The sequence below is a fragment of the Chrysemys picta genome, chromosome 1 (genome assembly GCF_011386835.1).
Source record: "Chrysemys picta bellii isolate R12L10 chromosome 1, ASM1138683v2, whole genome shotgun sequence".
In the NCBI taxonomy this organism is placed as follows: domain Eukaryota; kingdom Metazoa; phylum Chordata; order Testudines; family Emydidae; genus Chrysemys; species Chrysemys picta.
This window is the reverse complement of record NC_088791.1, coordinates 96,201,630-96,223,944: the sequence shown is the minus strand read 5'-3', so window position 1 is coordinate 96,223,944 and position 22,315 is coordinate 96,201,630. Positions and strand designations below refer to the sequence as shown.

The 22,315-nt window shown below is 46.6% G+C and overlaps 1 protein-coding gene across 29 annotated transcripts in view; it reads right to left on the bottom strand.

The window, feature by feature from the left end:
* The window catches only part of RBFOX2 (RNA binding fox-1 homolog 2), a 246,656-nt gene extending 225,672 nt beyond the window's left edge, over positions 1 to 20,984 (bottom strand). For 28 of the 29 annotated variants that reach the window (XR_010591977.1, XR_010591984.1, XM_065563985.1 and 25 more), the window contains exon 1: positions 20,636 to 20,948. Coding sequence is in view for 27 of the 29 variants with exons in the window: in XM_065563985.1 (XP_065420057.1) it covers positions 20,636 to 20,809 (174 nt within the window). In the remaining 2 variants the exon portion in view is untranslated. Of the gene's footprint in view, positions 1 to 20,635 lie in introns of all 29 variants that reach the window. The other variant, XM_065564271.1, reaches the window with a different exon arrangement.
* Between the last annotated feature and the right edge of the window lie 1,331 nt (positions 20,985 to 22,315).

Sequence of the window (22,315 nt, the reverse complement as noted above, 5' to 3'; positions counted from 1 at the left end):
TCAATAAGTTAGACATAGAGCAATCCTGACTAAGAGATTTAAAACAGGGCACCAAAAGTCTTCCTCTTCTTCCTGATGTACTCATCTCTAACAAGCAAGAATCAGACATATTGTGGAAGTCATCCCAACTGCGTGAGTCATTACAGCCATCCCAGAAGGGTAAGATCCAGAGGGCAGCTGGAAACAGCTGTTGTGAGAGCAAGTGAAATGGGGATTGGAGAGAGAAATCTGAGAAACATGGATTTAAGGTCCAATTTTGCCCATTCCGAGATGGCTGTTTTATTTTCTTGGTTTGGCAGAAAGATATCCCTTCCCCAATCCCCAGGATTGTTTCCTCATCCAACTGGAACAAAACCATCAGAGCTGACACCATGATGAATTTCTGATCCCAAAAGAAACTCTTACACGATGGACCTTCTGCTGATTAGAAGAGACCTCCTCCAAGTGTCTCCAAGTCATGAAATGGCATCAGTTTCCCAGAAGAGAAGGGAGGAAGAGCCTTCAGAGAGGTGAGGGAAAGCCAGTGTTTTGATATCTAGAGGAGCAGGGCTTTGACAAGTGTGAATAAACTACTTCCTGTATATTACAATTCTGGGATAGGAAGCCGAGTCCCCCCCCCCCCACACACACACACACATTTTAGGGAACTATTGATTCTGTGTAGTTTAAAGCTGTTCAGCACATGGCTCCGATTCTGCATCTGTACATTCTCTTAAAGTCAGAAAGAAGGGGAGTTTACTATCAAAAGCATCAGAAAAAAATAGGTATTGGTTGCCTTTATGACCACATGTAATCTGTGGAGAGACAGAGGACTACAGTCACCAGTCAAGGTGTTTCAGCCTTTACACACACGAGATACCATGTTAAAAGTCTAACAGGGCTAGAACAGGCTGCTGCTGGGGACAAGGTGACCTGCTTGAAACCCACTTTTCTATTCCCAGTTCTCACACGACATTCTTTCCACAATAAGAAAATAGGAATTAATTTTCATTATAACCTTCAGCCTGTTAGGCTCAGCAAAAGAAGAGAAGAGGGATATTTATGGAGAAGAGGAGATGGGTGGAAAGAGGCCAGATTCATTTCTTCAACATGTATAGTTTTCTACCTTCAAGACTCAATTTTTGATGGTGCTTTAGTAACAGAGGCTAGGTCTACACTGGGGGGCGGGTCGACTTAAGATATGCAACTTCAGCTACGCGAATAGCGTAGCTGAAGTCGGCGTATCTTAGGTCGATTTACCTGGCCGTGAGGACAGCGGCGAGTCGACCGCTGCTGCTCCCCCGTCGGTGGAGTTCCAGAGTCGGCGGCAGAGCGATCGCGGATCGATTTTATTGCGTCTACACTAGACGCGATAAATCGATCTCCGATAGATCAATCACTACCCACCAATCCGGCGGGTAGTGTAGACGTACCCAGAGTCAGATGAGCAGATCTGCCCTGGACGGAAGTAAATCTGAATCTAAAATGAGAGATGTCCCTTCCTAATGATAGGGGTGTGAATCTTTCAATTTGGATTAGCTCATGAGCTAGAAAATAGAACACTCTCAGCCAAACCTTATTAGAAGATATCTCCAGCCTCTCTCCCCTCCAGAGCTTGTTCTCTATGACAGCCAGTCTATCAGTCACACCGCTAATCAGTATGGGATACTCTCTCTCCCTCCCCCATCAGTATGCTCCTCCGATGTGTAGCAGTAATTGCCTTTCCTATTAGCCCACAGCGACAATGGCTGCCATGGCAACTGGCAATGATTTTAATAAGTCCAGTCTGTTTTCAAGGGCAGCACGCGCGTGCCGGCGGACGAGAGCATTGCAGACATGCGCTGAGGGGGAGGGGAGCCTGTCATCAGCTGGAAGGTCAGAGTTTAAAACTCAAAGGCAATCAGGGCAGCCACCAAAACAAATATTTTCTCCTCTTTTTCCACAGAGGGAAGAAGAGAATCCAAATAACATTTTTTTTTAAAGAGTGTCTATATAGACTACAAAGGTGGGCAGAGGAATACCAATGCCAAATGAGCAAGGAGCCTCTGCCTACAAGAGCTATGCCCCCCCTCCATTGTTCTGCACTAAGGCTAAAACCAGTATTCAGCTGTGCTGAGTACACACACACACCCACAGAGTAAGTGTAGATACCGGTTCTCCAAACACCACCGAGAAACAGGAACTTTAAACGCTCTTGGCAGAACAGCCTCTCTTTGTGAGGAACAGCAGCGGCCACCTGGGCAGTAGGGAGACAAATTCTTCAATGGCCTCTCCTTACATAACACTATAAGAGAGTCTCTCCTTTCACTCCCCAATACTGCTGGGTTTCTGAAGGCCAACATTCACTTACTTGTTAAGATCACAGAGGCAAGGGAAGACTGTCACACTCACTGCACAGGCCTGAAACATATTGTTACCTCCTCTCCATTCCTGCCCCCACCTGTTGGCTCATGTTGCCTTTCAAAAATACAGATAAGCTGCACCCTCTCCTTCCATCCAATCCTCTGCTACAGCCAGCTCACTGGGGGGGGGGGGACGGGACGGGGGGAAGAGGACATGACACGATACACTTTACTCTTTGTTGACCATCACCCTAGGTACTCCAGACTGAGTTCTTTCAGCTCATTTCAGCCTCATGCTTAGCACCTCTGAGACATAGCACCTCAGAGTCATAGCACCGCTTCTGTGGCCAGTGTTCCTAGTACTAGTGTGTGAATGCTCAAGGACTGGCCTCCATTAAAGCTTGGTCTACACTAGGGATGTTTTCCAAAAGTTTCTCACCATTGCTAATGCTGGTTGAGCATCAACAACGTTAGGAGCGCTAGTGTCTGACTGCCACCACCATTTTAGCCACCATATCAATCAGACAGGGAGCTGAAAATGATGTCAGCAGCCAGTAGACCGTCCTACACTAGAAACCCTGACATTACTAACGCCCGTGTGTTTATGTGACATTAACTATGGTGAGAAATTTTTGAAAGATAGAGCCATCTGGAGGCACTGGGTCACCAAAGCTGTTCGCCAGCCCATCTGTCAGCTGCTATAGAGGGTCATTTTCTGCTATTCAAGTTGTCACTAATGTCTGAAAGTCTTATCTCTCGGGGCTAGAAATGGAAGAGGAGTAAACATGGAACTTGAACAGAGTGGGGAAAATACACCTGTAAATCAGCCATGTGGTTGGGCAATTGCTCCAATCTCTTACAACCTGAACAGCTTTCCTATGCAGAATACTCTGGCAGAGAGCAGGGAGGAAATGGTACAACCTTCTCCATCTCGCCATCCATCTTTCACTTGGAAGAGAGATGGAGAAAAAGTCTACACACACTGCATTCTTTTAATAAGTTACTGGGTTAGAGACATGAAAGGAGCAATCTCTAGGGATAGGGAGCAGTTCCATTATATGTACTTAGTTTTAAGTGAATTTGGTGCTGGCAAGAGTTGCTCGATTTGTAGCCCCTGGAGAAAGAAGTCTTATATTTATGCCCGGGACAGGTACAGCACAGGCAGCAAGAGTGCAAGCACACATCCTCCTCCTCCTCTACTGTGTCCCTCAACACTGGAGGTTCGTCTTTAAGAGTAAAAGGAGCTACTCACCTTTCAGTTTCTGCAGACAGTCAAAGGAGTCATTAGTGCACGTTAAGAAAGGCTGGCCCAATGGTTAAGATCCAGCCTAGGACTCTGGAGACCTGGCTTCAATTCCCTGCTCCACTGCTAGGTAAATCACTTAGCCTCTCTGAGCTTCTCTTCCCCATCTATAAAACAGGGATAACAGTACCTCCCTACCGCACAAGGGCGTTGTGAGAATAAATCAGGAGTGGGCAAACTTTTTGGGCCGAGGGCCACATCTGGGTGGGGAAATTATATGCAGGCTGGGGCAGGGGGTTGGGGTGTGGGAGGGAGTGTGGGGTGTGGGAGGGGGTGCGGTGTGCAGGAAGGGGCTCAGGGCAAGGGGGTTGGGGTGCAGGAGGGATGCGGGGAGCAGCAGGGAGCTCAGGGCAGGGGCTTGGGGTGCAGGAGGGAGTGGGGGTGGAGGGGGTGCAGAGTGCAGGAGGGAGCTCAGGGCAGGGGGTTGGGGTGCAGGAGGGGTACGGGGAGCAGCAAAGGGCTCAGGACGGGGGTTGGGGTGCAGGAGGGGGAGGGGGCTCAGGGCAGTGGGTTGGGGTGCAGGAGGGGGCTCAGGGCAGTGGGTTGGGGTGCACGGGGTGCAGCAGGGAGCTCAAGGCAGGGGGTTGGAGTGCAGGAGGGGTGCAGGATGTATGAGGGGGCTCAGGGCAGGGGGTTGGGGTGCACAGGGGTGCAGGGTGCAGCAGGGAGCTCAGGGCAGGGGGTTGGGGTGCAGGAGTTGTGTGGCATGTATGAGGGTGTTCAGGGCAGGGAGTTGGGGTGCAGGAGGGGTGTGAGGTACAGGCAGGGTGCTTAGGGCAGGGAGTTGGGGGACAGGGTGCAGGAGGGGTTCGGGCTCCAGCCCCGCTTACTTAAAGCGGCTCTGGGGTGGCAGCGGCACACCGGACTGGGGCCAGGGCAGGATCCCTGCATGCCTGCCTTGTCCCCGGCCCTGCACCACTCCAGGAAGCTCTGCGGCCCCTGGGAGAGTAGGGGCGGAGGATTCCGCGTGCGCTGCCCTTGCCACGCTTCCAGGTACCTCCCCCGAAGCTCCCATTAGCTGCAGTTCCCCATTCCCGGCCAATAGGAGCTGCGGGGGGGGGGGGGCGTGCCTGGAGGCAAGGGCAACGCACGGAGCCCTTTGCCTCCCTCCCCCCACCCGGGGGCCACAGGGACGTGGTGCAGGCCGCTTCTGAGAGCGGCGCAGGGCCCACAGCACCACAGGGGGGCAATCCCACGGGCCGGATCCAAAGCCCTGAGGGGCCAGATCCGGCCCGCAGGACATAGTTTGCCCACCCCTGGGATAAATACATCAAGAACGTGAGGTGCTTGATACTATGCTAATGGGGGCCAGAAAACTACCATAGAATAGAGCCGGGGCGGCCAAACTTACTGAGCCTCCGAGTTGCATACAACAATCTTCAGAAATTCAAGAGCTGGGGTGTTCCTGCCAGGACTCAGGGCTTCAGTCCTGCAGGGAGGGGGGTCTCAGGGCTTCAGTCCCAGGGGAGGTGCCTGCCCAGGCTCAGGGCTTCAGTCTCACTCCTGCTGGAGCCCCAAGCCCCAGCAGGCACACCCTACGGGGTTGAAGTCCCAAGCCCTCCCTCCCCACTGGGCAGAAGCCAGAGGTGACACATGGGGGGGGGGGGAGGGGGAGGCGACACGTGGGGTCATGTCCCCCCTCCCCCCACACTCACATTTTTTCCAGGGTTTGCTGGCCCCGCTCAGCCACATGGTGTCACCAAGCCCCCTCCCTGCAGGGCAGCTGCGGGAGCCAGCAAGCTGGGAACTGTGGCCATGGGGAGAGGCAGGGGCAAATAGCTGGGAGCTGCATGGAGAGCTGCTGCTTTTGTTGCTGTCTCTTCCACAGAACAGCTGGGAGTTGCAGGAAGGGGCCACTAAGGGTAAGAAGGGGGGCATGCCTGGAGGGGCATCACTCAAGCTGTTGGGGGAGGATAAACCTTTAAATTGCCCCCCTCCCCCAAGCAGGCACCAGTTGTCTCTAATAAAAGCCCCTAGCCCCACCAGCCCACCGCAAAGCAGAAGCCCTGCGCTCTTCTCCCCCTTAAGTCTGGTAGATGGAGAATGGGGGGGCACTGTTGGGGGGGGGGGGCGCTCCGTGAGCCACACTTTAACTGTAAAAGAGCTGCATGTGGCTCACAAGCCATGGTTTGGCCACCCCTGGATTAGAGGGATATAAAGTGTTACGGTTTTTGTAATGTGGACAATGGCTAACCAGAAAGTGGACCGGACCAAACCAACCAACTCACTGAGGCTGAAAATTTTACTAAATAGAGGATTAATCTGACTAAAAAGAAGAAAGAAGCCTGCCAGGAAAATGGAGGGTACTGGGATTCCTACTGTGCGGCCTCTGGCTAGTTGGTATCTGACAGAGGAGAGAACTCTCTCCTGCCCCAAAGCCTCAACTCCTTTAGGAGCTGATAAAGGAAAAGGAATTCAAAGGACCTCCTCTACTCTACTTTTCATCCTGCATCCATTTTGGTATTATCATCCTCTCTCATGAACGGTTACACAGGGGCCTCCTTTTACTGCCGTCCCTCTGCTTTTCCCACAGCAGTATGAGTGTCATGCAATTATTGTTAGATTCACTGCTGCCCAGAGGGTTCTCAACTGCAGCAATGAATTGACCAGTTTTGTTAATTTAATTCTGCTACATGGGCAAGCTGTAAGCAAGAACAGAAGCAATGGAGGTGTCTAGCAGCAGACTCGAGAAGACCACACTGTATAGATTCATATTTAGTCGGTTATCTTCACAACCATAGTAGCTAGAGACTCTCTTTTTAATTCAAGTTTAAATTTTGAGGGATTAGGCTTCTCCATGCAAGTGAATTTTTAAACCCTACCAAGTAATTTCACATAGTGGACTGAACTGCCATCAGACAATGACAACTTTCAATGACTACTAATCTAGGCCTAATCTTAATTCATACCTCGAGGTGAAAGTCTCTGGAGTCTGCGTTCTACCCCTTGAGCAAGCCGCACTACTTAACCTGGTGTTCAACTGGAAAGTAGCAACCAAGAGATGAAAGGTACCATATCCTACTCCTAATCCCATGAGCCCTCCAGTCCTATAATCCAGCAGTTGTCATTCAGGCTATTCACAATTAATTGTATTCTTTTGCAGTATCTTGACCGTGATAGTTGCCTCCATGATTAAATGACAAACTATATAAAATACTATGCTGTAATGCTTTATACAACAGATCCTGCACACACACACACACACACACACACACACAGGTCCCTAGTCCCAAAATCAAATAGCCCCTGCATTAGAAGAGAACCCAGGGAAGAGGGAAGGATTCCTAACTAAGAATCGTCCATAGATCTAAAACACATCCCTTCAGCAAGTTCACCGATTTATAGTTCAACTGTAAAGCTCACCAAAACTGCACCCTGTGTGCCCACTTATGCAGAAAACCATACCAAGGTCAGCATTCACACACTGCCCCCCAACAACAGCAATGCCCCATAGCCACTCTTGCCCAAAGGAAGAAACCAGGCATGGGCCTTAAAATCCTGCCTCACAATGCAAGTAAAATATCCTAATAGAAAGACAAACCAAGTAACAGTCTGAACCTCTGAACTCTGCTCAGAATCCAGAAATAGGCTTCTCAAGATAAGTGGAAAGGGGGAATTGATGTAGGATAATGACTATTTTAAACTAATCCTGAGGACAAAGGATGAGTGCAGAATACACATTAGGAAAACACTCAGTTTATACACTCATATGTGTATTTATTATTGTAGGCAGAGTTGGTAGGGATGCCTATTTTTAAGGTTGCCTAACACATTCCATTATAATTAGACTTGGAAGGATTAGATTTGTATCAGTAAAGGGCAGTAAATGTTGCTTGAGAACTTAGAGTTTGATTTAAGGATATTTACTTTGTATATTTTGACACGTGTTGATGACAATTTCAGTTAATAGATATAAAGCTTTAACATTTTGAATCTCAACATCTACTGTCATTAAATAATTATTGTCTGACCCCCTTATCTCTCATCACCACAATTTCCCACAACTGTGAAAATTTAAAATCAACAAAAATTAATGAAATGCTTAGAAACAAACATTGATATTATTGATATTATCCAGCAAAATTACCCCCCCAAAAAATCAAATTCTGCCAAACCTAATTATAAGATCCTATTTTCAGTTGTTTATGGCTTTCTCAAAATGTAATTGTTCAGGCTGAAATTTTCCCTGCTAGATGTCTGCTTCAGAATTTTTAAATTTCAGCAAAAATGGTTCAATCATTTTCTAGGATTAAATTTGGGGAAAATATGTAGTTTTGTCCATGTTAAAAAAATCCATAGACTTTTTTGAAAAGCAGTAAAGCCTCCATCCTTTGGCACAGTCTTAAAATTTGGCAGGGGCTTGCCCTTGTTTCAGGGATGTGTATTTTGCCATCTCATAAAAATCCACCTAAATTTGGCTAAATTACAAGTCTCCAGAAAATCTGAGTTCAGTAGACACTTGTTAGTTTTTGGTAACTAACTTCTCCAAAGATTCCATCGGCATTAAGCATGCAGCCCCGGGATGTAGGGGCTAAGCAAGACTCTCCCTGCAACTGCTTCTGGTGCTGGGCCCAGGGAATGAGACCAAGGAGTCGCTCTCTCCTGTTCTCGCAATGTTGCGCCCAGGCAGCGAGGAGGAGGAAGAGGAAGTAACTGAACTGTAATTGCAGTGGATGAGAAGAAGAAAGGAGGCAATGACACGCAGGCTGTAACTGGTACATGCTAGAGGACAGGGACAGAAGGGTCTGTAACCACCAGAGACCACTCATTCCAGAACCTGAAACAAGATCCAGGATTCCTGAATGTTGACATTCTTCTACTGTGAGCAAATAATTGTAAAACCTACTGGCAACCTGTCTCTCTTCTCCCCCTCTAGTGGCTCTGGTCCACATACAGGCTATCAGTTAGTTACTCTTTTGCTCAAGTGGTAGAGGTCTTTGCTGCTGATCTAAAGCTCCCAGCATTGGAGATGGTGAAGGTCCAGTATGATTCCACATGACAGAAATTGTTTTTCAATCGTCTTTTTTTTTTTTAAAGTTATGAAATTATATTCAAAAATGCTGTATTATAAAGTCAAGAATTCAAAAGTTAAGAAAATGCCAGAATTAATGTCCATGCAACCTTAATTCAGCAGCCCCCTTATGCATATGTATGATAAACTCGTTAATTACATGATCACATACTACTTTTTGCACAGTATCCCTGCCTCACTTAGTGCACAGGATGGAGGGTGCTCTGACAATGAATCATGGCTGTGTATGTGAATGAGGCCAGTGTCCATAAGACTCTAGTTTGTTGCAGAAGTTGAAGGCAAGTGGTGAATGAGGCAGGGGACTGCAGGAAAAGAAAAGAGGGCTTTGCAGTTTAGGTGTCTGAATACTGCCCTGGAGAAATAGATTCTATCCCTGCCTCTGACACAAAGTTTCTGTGTGATGCTGGGCAAGTCACTCAAACCAAACTTTTCACAGGTGGTCACTAATTGTGTGTTCCTCATTTTTTAGGTGAGCGATTTGAGACACAGAGGCTCTGATTTGCAGAAGCACACTCAACTGCAAGTGAAACTGATTAGAGCTGTGCATTGAACATATAAAAATGCTAAGTACTCTGAAAAAATCAGACCTTAGATGTCCCAAAGTGGACACCCAAATTTAGTTAACACTTTTGACAATAATCTCTTTGTGCCTCAATTCACCATCTGTAAAGTGGGGATAATACCTCCCTACTGCACAGGGGTTGTTGGGAAGATAAGATCGTTAATATCTGTGAAATATTCAGATACTATGGTGAATAGTCCTAAAGAAAAGCCCACGAGGAAATTAATAATTCTGTATTCAGTGCAGGGTTTGGATGGTGAGCAATAAATAATACATGGGGCCACACAATGGATGATGAGAATAAAAAGAAATATGGAATAGCTATCCATTCAAGATCTGATCCTGCACCCATTTTAGTCAGTGTCAAATCTCCCACTGATTTCAGTGGCCCCAGTGATATGGGCCCCAGTGAACACTGTCCAAATAATATGTGATTATGTAATTAAAGACTGTACCATAATGCATACACACAAAGGAGCTGAATTAAGATTGCACAGGCAACCTCCATTCTTGCATTTCCTAACTTCTTACTGTTTGACTTTGCCATTTTAACTTTCTGTTAACATATTGCATACAAAAACACTATGTTACAATGGCAGAGTTCCAATATCATGCTTTTCTTTAGTAAGACATTCATGGGATTCAGTTAGCAGCCAAGCCATAAACACATGTTTGTGTGCATCTGTGCTCCATTACAACAGTTTCAAAACAAATGCATCATCTTGCTACTTACTTCACTCAATCCCTCACTGCTGGAGCCAGTGTGTTATGATAATGGAGATTTCCTCAAGTTCCTACAAGTTTTCAGGTCTGGACTAGTGGGAGTTCTGGCATTCTATATAGGAGACCCAAGAAGTTCAAGCTCCAGTCCCACATTTCCTGGACCAACATGGACTGGAAATACAGTAGACTGTTCTCAAACATCCCAGATCACCCAGGGGGTTTAGCACTCATGTTAGAACCCCAGCTTCTCACTGATTGGATTGGCAGAAGCTGCAAGTGCTTGTAGTGAAAGTTAACAAGCAAGTCTTCACTCTGAGCCCAGAATCCTGGAGGGGTGCCACACAAAGAGAGTGAGCTTCCTAGAGAATCCCCCAATACTCACAAGAAAGGAGAGATGCCTATGGATCATCCTTCATGCTCACCAAAGAGCATGAGGCTTTCACTCAGAAGTAAAAAGGCAGCAGAGGAAATCGGAGAATCCACACACAGGTTGACTTGGGAGGGGGAGACCCCATCACCAGTACCTTTTCTGGGATAAGACTGATCTAGAGCAGTGTTTCTCAACCGGGGGTAGGCGTACCCCTGGGTACTAGGAGGTCTTCCAGGGGATACATGAATTCATCTAGATATTTGCCTACCTTTACAACAGGCTACATAACAAGCGCTAGCAAAGTCAGTACAAACTAAAATTTCATACAATGACTTGATTATACTGCTCTATGTACTATACACTGAAATGTAAGTACAATATTTATATTCCAATTCATTTTATAATTATATGGTAAACAAGAATGAGAGCAATTTTTCAGTAATAGTGGCTGTGACACTTTTGTATTTTTTATGTCTGATTTTGTAAACAAGCAGTTTTTAAGTGAGGTGTAACTTGGAGGTACACAAGACAAATCAGACTCCTGGAAAGGTTGAGAGCCAGTGATTCTAGAGGGTAGTGCTGAAGCCTCAGTAGTCTATGGCAGGAATCGGCAACCTTCGGCACACAGCACACCAGGGTAAGCACCCTGGCGGGCCGGGCCAGTTTGTTTACCTGCCACGTCCGCAGGTTCGGCCGATCGCGGGTCCCACTGGCCAATGGGGGCTGCGAGAAGCCGCGGTCAGCACATCCCTCAGCCCATGGCACTTCCCACAGCCCCCACTGGCCTGGAACAGCAAACCGCGGCCAGTGGGAGCCGCGATTGGCCGAACCTGCGGACGCGGCAGGTAAACAAACTGGCCCAGCCCACCAGGGGGCTTACCCTGACAGGCACATGCTGAAGGTTGCCGATCCCTGGTCTACGGTCATCATCATCATCATCATGTTCCCACTATGCCTCTGGCGTTTAGGGCAGTGACGAAGCTCCTCCACTCCTGTCTGTTTCTGGCAAGTCTTTCAATGGTTCCCCAGCTGTGACCCAGGTTTTTCAGCTCGGCTTCCACAGCTCTTCGCCATGTTGTTTTCGGTCGTCCTCATTTTCGCTTGCCTTCAGGTGTCCATCTTATTGCTACTCTGGTGATGGAATCAGTTTCCATCCGAAGCACATGGCCAATCCATCTCCAACACCTCCTGGCAATGATGGTGCTTATATCCTCTTGGCTGCACTGTGTCAATAGATCTCGGTTTGAGATTGTTCTGTGCCAAAAGATACGGAGGATTTTTCTGAGGCAGGGTGTATGGAATGAAGATAGTTTGGACATATACTTTGTCATTCCCCCTGCATTCTGCACACTTGAAAGTACACAGCTCTGATAAATCTTGAGTTTTGTTTTGCTTTTGTATGGTAGATGGAGCATATTCTACATTAAAGCTCCACTCCCACCCCCCTCAGAGAGGAAACTGCAACCACAGACAAATTATATACCTGTGGTCCCAATTACTGCCTTTTGCTATTATACACAATACTAAATTAAGACTTAAGTGGGGCCTTAGTGGGATTTCACTCCTGGACATCACCCCTGATGGTGGCAATTACTCCAGATGTCTGCAAAATTCTTCTAAAATAACAGAATAGGACAAGCATCGCAGAAAGCCTCAGCTAACAGAATGCATTCCAGGCCCTGGGAGGAGCCTGATCTAGATCCAGATCCCAGAATCTCAGGAGCCTCTAGGGAAGATAATTTGATATCCAAAACACAGAAATGCTACACAAGACCATTTCTTTAGCTCCTCTGTTAGGATTTTAGCCACAAATAGAGGGAAGGGAGAGGTTTCAAAACCCATCCCCCTCCTCTGCTTTTTAATAGTACAGGTTTGTCCCATCTTTGCACTAAATAGTATTTTTATTACAGTGGAGGCAATTATGATCAGACAAAACCAACACTGCCATAAAGGAAAATAAACAGTACTCATCTAACCTATGTCCCTGGAAGAAAGCATCCAATTATCCTGAGCAAAGAATTCTCCCTTGGCAGAGACAACAGGGACACACACAATCAATCACACTGGTTAGCAAGGGGTGGGGGTGGGGTGGATATTCTGCTGTAGAGGAGACCCATCCAAGCAGAAGTCTGAGTCCCACACTTCCTAGCTCACATGGACTGGAAACATCCTGTTCCCACATACCCCAGATTACCACGAGGTGCTAGTTTATAGGGTCCCAGTCTCTCAGCGACTGAGCCAGCAGAAGCCGCAAGAGCTTTCTTTGCACTGCCCTATAGGAGGCCCATGTTCAAATCTAGATACCATTCCTCACAAAATAAACTAGGAGCATCTTCCACAACTCCTGCTGCCTTACCAGAATGTTAAGCCATCTGAGCACATCCTATCTTCCCATACAGCTACTGTCCCAGTCCAGTCCAACAACAGAGCCACTTTGGTAGCATTCACTAGGTACAGTACCATATGTCTGCGTGACAAGGCAGATGACAATGGTACTGGGATCGTTCACAAGCTCCTGCCTAAAAATTTGGAGACAGTCCACAAGCGGGAATCCACATTACAAAACAATCAAACAGACATTTTTAAGTAAAGCCCAGTGCATAGCAAGGTTGCAACAGGTTGAGTCAACATAGCCATAAGTATAGAAATGTGTGTATAACTGCAAAACTGATACAAAGGGGGGGGGGGAGTGTTTTGAGAAAATACAGAGCGTTTTTCTTAAATTCAGAAGTGTTTGTGGTCAAAATGAAATTCACTGGAGAGCAGAGGGAGTTAAGACCCAAAACTCAGCCAACTGGCTTTAATCCCTAAACTGTGGGATTATCTCATGACAGCTACACTCCAAAGTCACCTCAATACCACTGCAAAATGTAGATCAACAGAATGCTTCAGTGAACTGGAACTGGTTAGCTCTAATTGCCTCTCTCACTTTACTTCTGGATGCTCCTCTAATCCCTTAGCTGAAATAGCTCAGAAGTGGCTTTTTACACACACACAAATGCAATTAATATTTCATATGGGGAAATTAAATATTAGGTTGCCATGCCACCCAAAGCACCTGCTAATCTCCTCCCAGACCGTTTGCTCTCTTACTTTTACACCCAGTTATACAGGACAGCTCAAACTTTATCAGACTTGCCAGTTGATCGAATGACAATCTTGCCTATACTGAGAATTTTCAGCACTTCTCCCACCATTAGTCCAGCCCCAGTTTGACCCCAGCAGTACTAGCAACAGTGGAATCACTAGTGTATACTAGGCATTTGCATTTTTTCAGGTGTGTCATCTGCACCCATGTACACTAATGTTTTCACTATAATGCTAGACCAACAATGGGAAAATCCTCAGTGTAAATACAGCCACAGATAGAAATTGGAGTAAGGCAGGAAGCCAGCATGTGACTCTGGCTTCTTACAATCCTCAAGTGACTAGTGCAGGGGTGGGCAAACTACAGTCCATGGGCCGGATTCGGCCTGCCAGCCGTTTTAAGCCAGCCCTCAAACTCCCGCTGGGAAGCGGGATTTGGGGCTTGCCCCGCTCCGGCGCTCCAGCTGGGGCGCAGGGTCGGGGACCACTCCACGCAGCTCCTGGAAGCCGCGGCATGGCCCCCCTCCGGCTCCTACGCACTCCAATGGCCCCCTCCAGCGCTCCAACGGAGAAGGGACATGCCGTTGCTTCCGGGAGTCGCTTTTGGTAAGCACTGCCTGGAGCCTGCACCCCTGAGCCTCTCCCCACGCCCCAACCCTCTGCCCCAGCCCTGATCCCCCTCCCACCCTCCGAACCCCTCAATTCCAGCCTGGAGCACCCTCCTGCACCCCAAACTCCTCATCCTCAGCCCCACCCCAGAGCCCGCATCCTCAGCCAAAGCCTGCACTCCTTCCCACACCCCAAACCCCCTGCCCCAGCCCTGATCCCCCTCCCGCCCTCCAAACCCCTCGCTCCCAGTCCAGAGCACCCTCTTGCACCCTAAACCCCTCATCCCCAGCCACACCCCAGAGCCCATACCCCCCCTCCCATACCCCAACCCCAATTTTGTGAGCATTCATGGCCCACCATACAATTCCTATTCCCAGATGGGGCCCTCAGGCCAAAAAGTTTGCCCACCTCTGGACTAGTGCCTCCTTCTCCACAACAACTATGAAACCCGAGGTGTGAACTCAAGTGTATTGTGAAATGGAGATTCTGCAAGTGAAACCACTGGAAATAACACAGAGTACCACTCACAGGGGAAGCCTGGAGGGCTGGCATTCTGGTTGCATTGTGATACCCTGGTTATGAACCTCATTGGCTAAGTGGGCAATAAAGTTTTCAAAATGGCCACAACGATCCCAGGATTTCTGTGAAATGCAAACATTCAGCTGTTTCTAATCGGAAATATTATAAAATAATTGTTCATAGAGCACCCAACCGTATATGGAAAGAAAACAGCCCCCAGAAGAACCAGACCTTGATTTGGCTTCTAGACTTGCAATTCCGGCTATCACCTTTAAACACACACCTCTAAAATCCAGAGAAATATTGACAAACTCTCTTGGTGTTCTACTGCATCAATCTGATTTATCTGGGGCTTTCCTATCTTCCTGAATGAGGAGGGAAAGAGCCAGCTATAAAGAGCTTCCAGCTTCTCTACCAGTCACAGCCTTCAGTCTATTCCCAAAGGCTCCCTTTAAACTCGGGGAAGAATATATAAAACCTTCCCAGGTTTCACCTATGAGGCAACTATAACATCCATATAGAGATTCTAAAAAACCCAGAGAATAAAAGTGAACAGAGAAATAATTATGAACCAGAGGATGGTTTATTATGCACCTCCACATCAGCATGAATATGCCTGTCTACATCCAAAAACTTCTATAAACCCACAGTCTCCCAGTTAAACTCCCTTTACATCCCTCATTGAACCTCAGACAGGGGTTAATACAGAAAATGAAGCTCAGTTCTATCTAAGAATATTCTACATTCCTGGTATCCCTCATAAGAGATGGCCACTGAGTAAGTGACAGAAAGGAGGGAAGTCCAAGCCCAGTGTGCACCTTCTACAGCATTCTCCCTAAACTATCTGCTCCTCTTTGTCGGAGTTAGAGAACCTGGTAACCAGCCAGCTTCCTAGGGATGCACCCATACTACAAAAGGATGGATCAACCAGACTCCTCCTGCCTATTACAGTCCTAGTCAACTCTTCTCCTTGCAGAATCCAACCCAGTCTTTGGAAATTTGTTACCAGAGATGCAAGAATGGCAAGAAGGAGAAAAAGCATCATTAGCATTGAAAACATCAGTGGCCTGCTTAGCACACACCTTACTTAAAGATCCATTAATGCCCAGTTAGATTTATAGCTGACAAGAGGCAATTCCTTTTACCTGCCTCACAGAAATACTGAATGCAGGTGCCATATAGGTCGATCTCAAAAGAAATGTGCTGTAAAATAAAGTCTCCAGACAGATTTTACTAGCAGATTCATAGTACAACCACCACCACCAGTACCAGGTTCCTCACCCACAGAAGCAAAAATATTTTAATTCACAAAACAAGGCAAATTCAGATAGTTACCCCCAAAATTAAGTGGAAAACACAAAAGGTTGGCGTGGGTGAGTAATTCAGCCCCTTCACAGGCCAATCAGAAGAGAAGCACTTGGACATTTTCTCCAGTGGTGGCCAAGAACCTGTGCATCCCACTTGGCTGGCATTCCTTTAATGCCACAATGAAGAGGGCAGGAAGGACATGTCCAACTCAATGTTTTCCATGCTAATGATGTTTTTCAATTCCATTCTTCTGCCCCCATTTTCTCCTAGAGAAGGAGAAAGTGCACACTTCCCAGTTCAATGCGCCATTTCTCTCCTCCAACCCAGCACAAAAATAAAAGATGTGCTTGTCTCAGTGGCACTCTTCCTTCAATCAGAACAACAGGCAACCTCTTGGAGAAGTAGTGGATCAAGGTCAAGCAGAGGGACTGGTGCTCAAGTGAACCAATGAATCACTACTTCGGAACAGCAAAACCCCCAGAAAAGAAAGTTACATTCTTACACCACAGTATTTAAATGGTTAATAGATGAAGCAACAATGCACTTGGGACTCTGTTTTAAAAGTTTACAAACGCATCCAAGCCCTCCCAGGACACATTACTGGCCCAGTACAGCAGATATGCCACTTACAGGCCACAGGGAGACAGAAGCAGCTTATGTTGGACCTTCTGCTGAGGCTAATTCTTTCCCCCTCCCACAGCCTGATTAACAGAAATATGTCCGATTCAGATACCAGCTATGATCCGATTTGTCCCAATCCCAGCTCAAGCGGCTTTACACCACCCTACTAACAAGATCAGCACTGGCCAAACAGGGCTTATCCAGGCTGATCAGAGATGGATTAGATAATGAAACCCTAACTGTGTAAGCTGTCTGCTAGTGCCAGGGCTGAGAGAGAGAGAGAGTGAAGAATAAGAAACTCAATATACTTAGGGGTTACATTAGCACCTAACGCACACTTTGTCCCCAGCATTAGCCTTTCAATATCCAGTTACTATCTTGAGTCTCTCTTTGTGACCTAGTTTTTCAATTCTATATACACAGACAAAAAAGCATCATTAGGTTTATAGAAGAGTTACGATTTTTCAGTAATTGGGAGTTGATTTATTACAACATTACGCTCCTCTTCCTTACTCTGATTCACTGTCTACCTAACGGTGACATTAATATGTAATGCTTTAACATAAAGGAAATTGTGATAGACATGGCAGTTCAGGACCCCTTCACAACCTTTACAAGCTCTACAGGCACAGAGTCTCAACATTTTGAAAACAGCAGCTACTAAGCTTAGTACCTCTGGAATAGTAACTAGAGACTGTAAAAGACCTGCAGGAGCCACAACATAAGGTCACTGGTTTCACATTATTTCTAGCTTCCATAAAACCTCCGATACTTACAGATCCTATGTATGTGGAATTCACAACTTCTGTGAGCATCATGCCTAACTTTTACACGGAGGATTTGTTAAAAAATTAGTGACTTCAAAAGTTAGAAGTGTCTGGGCACTCTTTCTCATGATGGAAAATCAGTTATAAGGATAAATTTCCAAAACATTAAGAACCACCATTTTTTCTAAAAACAATAACTCAAAAATTACTTGTCTGATTAGCCTCAAACTTTCCACTGGCCCACTCCCAACCACCAAAAAAAAAACCCTTCCAAAAAAACAAACAAACCACTCTCATCTGGCCTAAAAATCATGTGAAACTTCAGATCAAAAGGACTTTTACAGTAATTTTTTTCCTGTGTTGCTAGAATTGTATGTCTGCCTACATTACCTGTATGGAAAACATTCATATATATTATTATTTAATATTTGTATTGTGGTAGCACTTAAAGGCCCCAATCAGGGAATAGGGTCCTATTACGATAGGCATTGTACACACACATAACAAAAATACATTCCCTGCCCAAATTTAGATGGGCCTTTTTTCTATGCAAGAGTTGCACCAGTTCAATTTAAAACCTGAGTTTATTTAATTTAGTTAAATCAGAGCAAACGCCTGTGTGAACAAACATATTGGTAAACTAACTGTAAACCAAATTAGCCACCATTATTTAACCAAACCAGTGCATCTCATGTGTGTACACAAGAACAACGACATATGTCCTGGCTTTCAACTCCTAAAAGATGGAAGAAGTTCATATCAGACTGTTCATGTATTCATTCATAAGTATCAAGCTAAATGCAATATACAAGTTTCCCTTCTATTATGAGCAGCTTTTCCAGTGCACTCATGCATAGTCTTCACACGTCAAGACCTTTATACCAGGGAAAATATCATTGCAACCAGGAATGAAGAGGGAAGTATGTGGCAGCCCCTGGAGGAGCAGGGGGCATTACAAATGGAATGTGTGATGTTCCAAATCAAGTTCAGTTGATATAATGGTGTGAGAAAGGAGGGATACGAGGGAAAATGGGGGTTGAGTGTGATGAGACAGAGAGAGAGAGAGAACCAGGAAGGGCCAGATACAGGAGATCTCCAAACAAATACTTCCTGCTGCAATGTAGTTAAAAAAAAAAAAAAGCCTCCAGCATCCAATCTGGAAATAACCAGAAAATAAAAGTGAAGAAAAATTGTATTGGCACTTGGGAAGGAGTCAGGAGAGAAACATGTTAAATGGGACACAAATCTCCCTTCAGAGACTATTAACAAGAACCACAAACCCAAGCAGGAATGAGAGCAGAAAAAATATGATGAATAAATCACGTTGTTTTCAAAGAGTTCCAACACATCCAGTGCAAGAAACAGCACAAGAAGCACGGAGACCACCCGCTTACTTCTCTAGCAGAAACACATTGTGTAAAATATCTCCAGAGAGAAAATAAAAATAAAAGCACTCCAAACAAATGCATCTGAAAAAGGAGAGAACATTTCATTAATGATGATCAAAACATAAAGGGGCAAGAAGATAGAAGACTCTTTCGTGTGCTGACATGTCTGCCTTCAAACTCTAATAAGTGGTAGTGCTCTTTTTGCCAATCTTGGGAACAACCCACATATACTGCAGAAATACCCTCTCTTGTTTATTAGCTGCACCTCCAATTAGACATTATTTACAAACACCCAAGAGCAAGATCTGGCTAAGTGTCATTGATTATTAGAAACACAAATGCACGATGGCCGAACCATTTGCCTTTGCCACTCCCATCCGTAGCATCTCCCAGGGCAGCGCTGCCATTACACAGACTGTGATACAGTACACAGAAGCTACAATCAGAGGGAGATATCCAGCCGTGTGGGAATGAAAGGCCCAGTGAAGAACAAACAGAAACAAGACTGTCCCCAGAAGAACTGTACCCTTGATAAATTAAAATAGTACATTGTGATGACGTACCCATGTGAATTCATAAACTCATGCCCATCTATATCTATGGGAGAGTAGGCTCTAAGATTACAGACCAGATCCTCCTTGTTCCCTCATGTTATCCAAGACACCTCTGCTCCATACACTGAATACTCCAACCCCAAGATGCCTCTTCCCATCCTGTAAACTAGCACTGAACTCCTAATTTCTATATTCTCCCATTCATTAAAAACTGGAAAAAGCAGAAGAAACAGCAACAACAACAAAAGTAGTAAATGAAGTCCACAATAAGCAGCTGTCACCAATCTGAGGCACCCAAGATAGAAACAGGCATCCAGTGACTCAGTGCAACAGACATAGTGATTTGGCAAAAGGAAATATGTTAATGGAGGGCAGCCCTCACATTGGATACCAACAATTCTACAACAGTCTTTGCAGTTTTAGATATTACCACACCTTTAACATCAGAAAAGTCAGTACTTAAAAATCAAAACTATAGGATGGAATGGCGTATTTTTAAGGTTGTTAATTTTTTTTAATAAATAGGCATCTGGACCAGTAAAAGACATCAACTTGAAAATATCAGGTCTGAAAACCCTATACATTATCTTGTTATAAATAATTCCTCAGATTACTGTTAACAACTAGATTAACAAAATATGTCTCTATTTTTATCCAGTTTGTTTACATTGTGCATTTGAAATCACTTTGCATGTGGTCAGTTTCACAATTTCTCTTATATAGCCCCATCAGTTTCTTCATTGTTGAGAAGATCCTTGCAAACATCAATAGAACAGGGAAAACAACCAAACAAAAACCTGTATACATTTGTTTTTAAAGGAATTTAAAAACAAATAAGCCCCATTATTTAAGAGAGTGCTCGCAAAAATAACAGTTTGAAAACTAAGTGTGCCTCTAATGGAAACACTGATATCCTTAGGGGCACTCTCCAGAATCAGCACTGTATTCTCCATTAGAATCAGTAACTTTTTGGATTATGATGTTCGGCACTGGACAAGGAAGAGCGAAAACACCTCTCGGAAAACTGGCTTCATTTCTGCTGCAGGGAACATGAAGCTCCTGGTGGGGAATTGCCCCACGACCCAAATCAACTCCACATCGCCCTCCAATCTCATTCCCCTACCTGTCCTGGGCCAGCCCATACCCCCCGGCTCCGGAGAGTGTCCCATCTCTGCCCAGGTCAGCACCGGCCTCCTCCTTCCCGCAGCCTACCTGGCCGGCTCCTTTCCCCCCGCTCTCCCGAGCCGGTCCCCGCGGTTATCGTCCCGACCGGGTACCCCCAAAGGATCTGGTCCTGGTCCCGATCCCGCCGCTCCTCCGCTGCAAGGCTCTCGCTGACCCACACAACCCAGTTACGTGCCCCCCAGCTGGCGGGTGCCCCCCGAGCCTGCACCGACCCCCCCCCTCCCGCTCCGGCTCCGCCTGCCGGCCCCCGAGCGCAGCCTGCCCGCTCGGCCCGGGGCCCCGCTACCTGCATGCCGCCGCCTCCGCCCGCCTCCGCCTCTGTCCTCAGCCGCTTGCTGTAGCCGGTCTCGGCGCCGTCCCCTCCGGGCATGGGCTGCTCCAGCTCCGGCTCCCGCTTCACGCCCCGGGGGGCTCCGCCGCCGGGGAGAAGCTGCTGCTGGGGCTGGGTCCCCTCCGCCATCCGAGCCGGACCCCCCGGCCGCCCCGCGTCCCCTGGGGGAGCCGCCGCAGCCGCACACTGGCGATAGGGTCCCCGCTTGTCGCGATAGCCCGGTGGCGCTGCGGGCCCGGCGCAGCCGGGGCAAGGGTCAGGGAGCGGGCTCAGGAGCAGCACAGTCCGTCCCGCAGCAGCCGCTCTGCCGAGCTACTCGGGCCGGCCACGGGAGAGGGGGAGGAGGAGGCGGCGGGAGCAGCAGCCGGGGAGGGGAGGGGAGGGGAGGGGAGGGGCCGGAGCCCCTCGGCTATCTCCGGAAACGCCAGCTCGAGAGCCGAGGCGGCACGACCCCCGCTCGGCAACCTTCGGGAACGGGGAGGGGCGGGGCCTCGGCAAGCTTCGGGAATGGGGCGGGGCGGGCCACACACAAAGCAGAGGGTACTTCGGGCCTGGGTGCCCAGAGGGTAGGGTGGGGCCGGGGGAGTCTGGGACAGCTCTATCCCCAGGGGTGGAGTCTTCCCTGCCCGAGCAGGGTGGCTGGGTCAACGTCCAGCACGGGCACACCCGCCGCTGCTTTGTGTGATGGTCCCTGAACGGTGAACCCCACTCAGGTCTTGAGCCCTGGGGCGGTGAGATCCCTGCCTGCCTTAGCTGCCCCTTGGTAGGTTTCAACGTGTGTTGCCTTTTAACTTCCTGGCATGTCTGCATGTTCTAAGGTTATGAGTGACAGGAGCCACCTCATATGCGTAGCTTACTAGTCCGTGAGATGTGTATCTTTGGCATGGCCCCACTTATTTGTCCCGGGCTGGACTACACAGTCCCAATCGTTTCAGTCTCTCTTCATACATAAATCTGTCCAGTTCTCTACTCATTTTCACTGCCTGGCTCAGCACTATCTCCATTTCTACTACATCTTTTTTGAGGTAGGGTGACCAAAAGTGAATACAGCACTCTAGATGAAGGCAAACTCTCAACTTACATAATGGCATGAAAATTAGGGCTGTCAATTAGCTAGAGGTACCTGAAGCAAATAATAGAAAACAAATTAACTAGATTTTAAAAAGTTGCAAATACTCAGTTTTAATCACACAGTTAATAAAAGAATACCAATTTAAATTTATTATAAATATTTTGATGTTTTTCTACATTTTTAAATCTCTGGATCTCAGTTACAACACAGAATATGAAGTGTATAGTGCTCACTTTATATTTGTTTTATTATAAATATTTACACTGTAAAAAATAAACAAAATAAATAGTATTTTTCAGTTCACCTTATACAGGTACTGGAGTGCAATCTCTTTATTGTGAAAGTACAACTTACAAATGTAGAAATATTTTTTACATAACTGCACTCAAAAACAAAATATAAAACTGCAGATCCTACAAGTACACTCAGTCCTACTGCTTGTTCAACCCATTGCTAAGACAAGTTTGTTTACATTTACAGGAGATAATGCTGTCTGCTTCTTATTTACAATGTCACCTGAAATCAGTCAAATCAATATATTTGAAAATGTAAAAAACAAAATC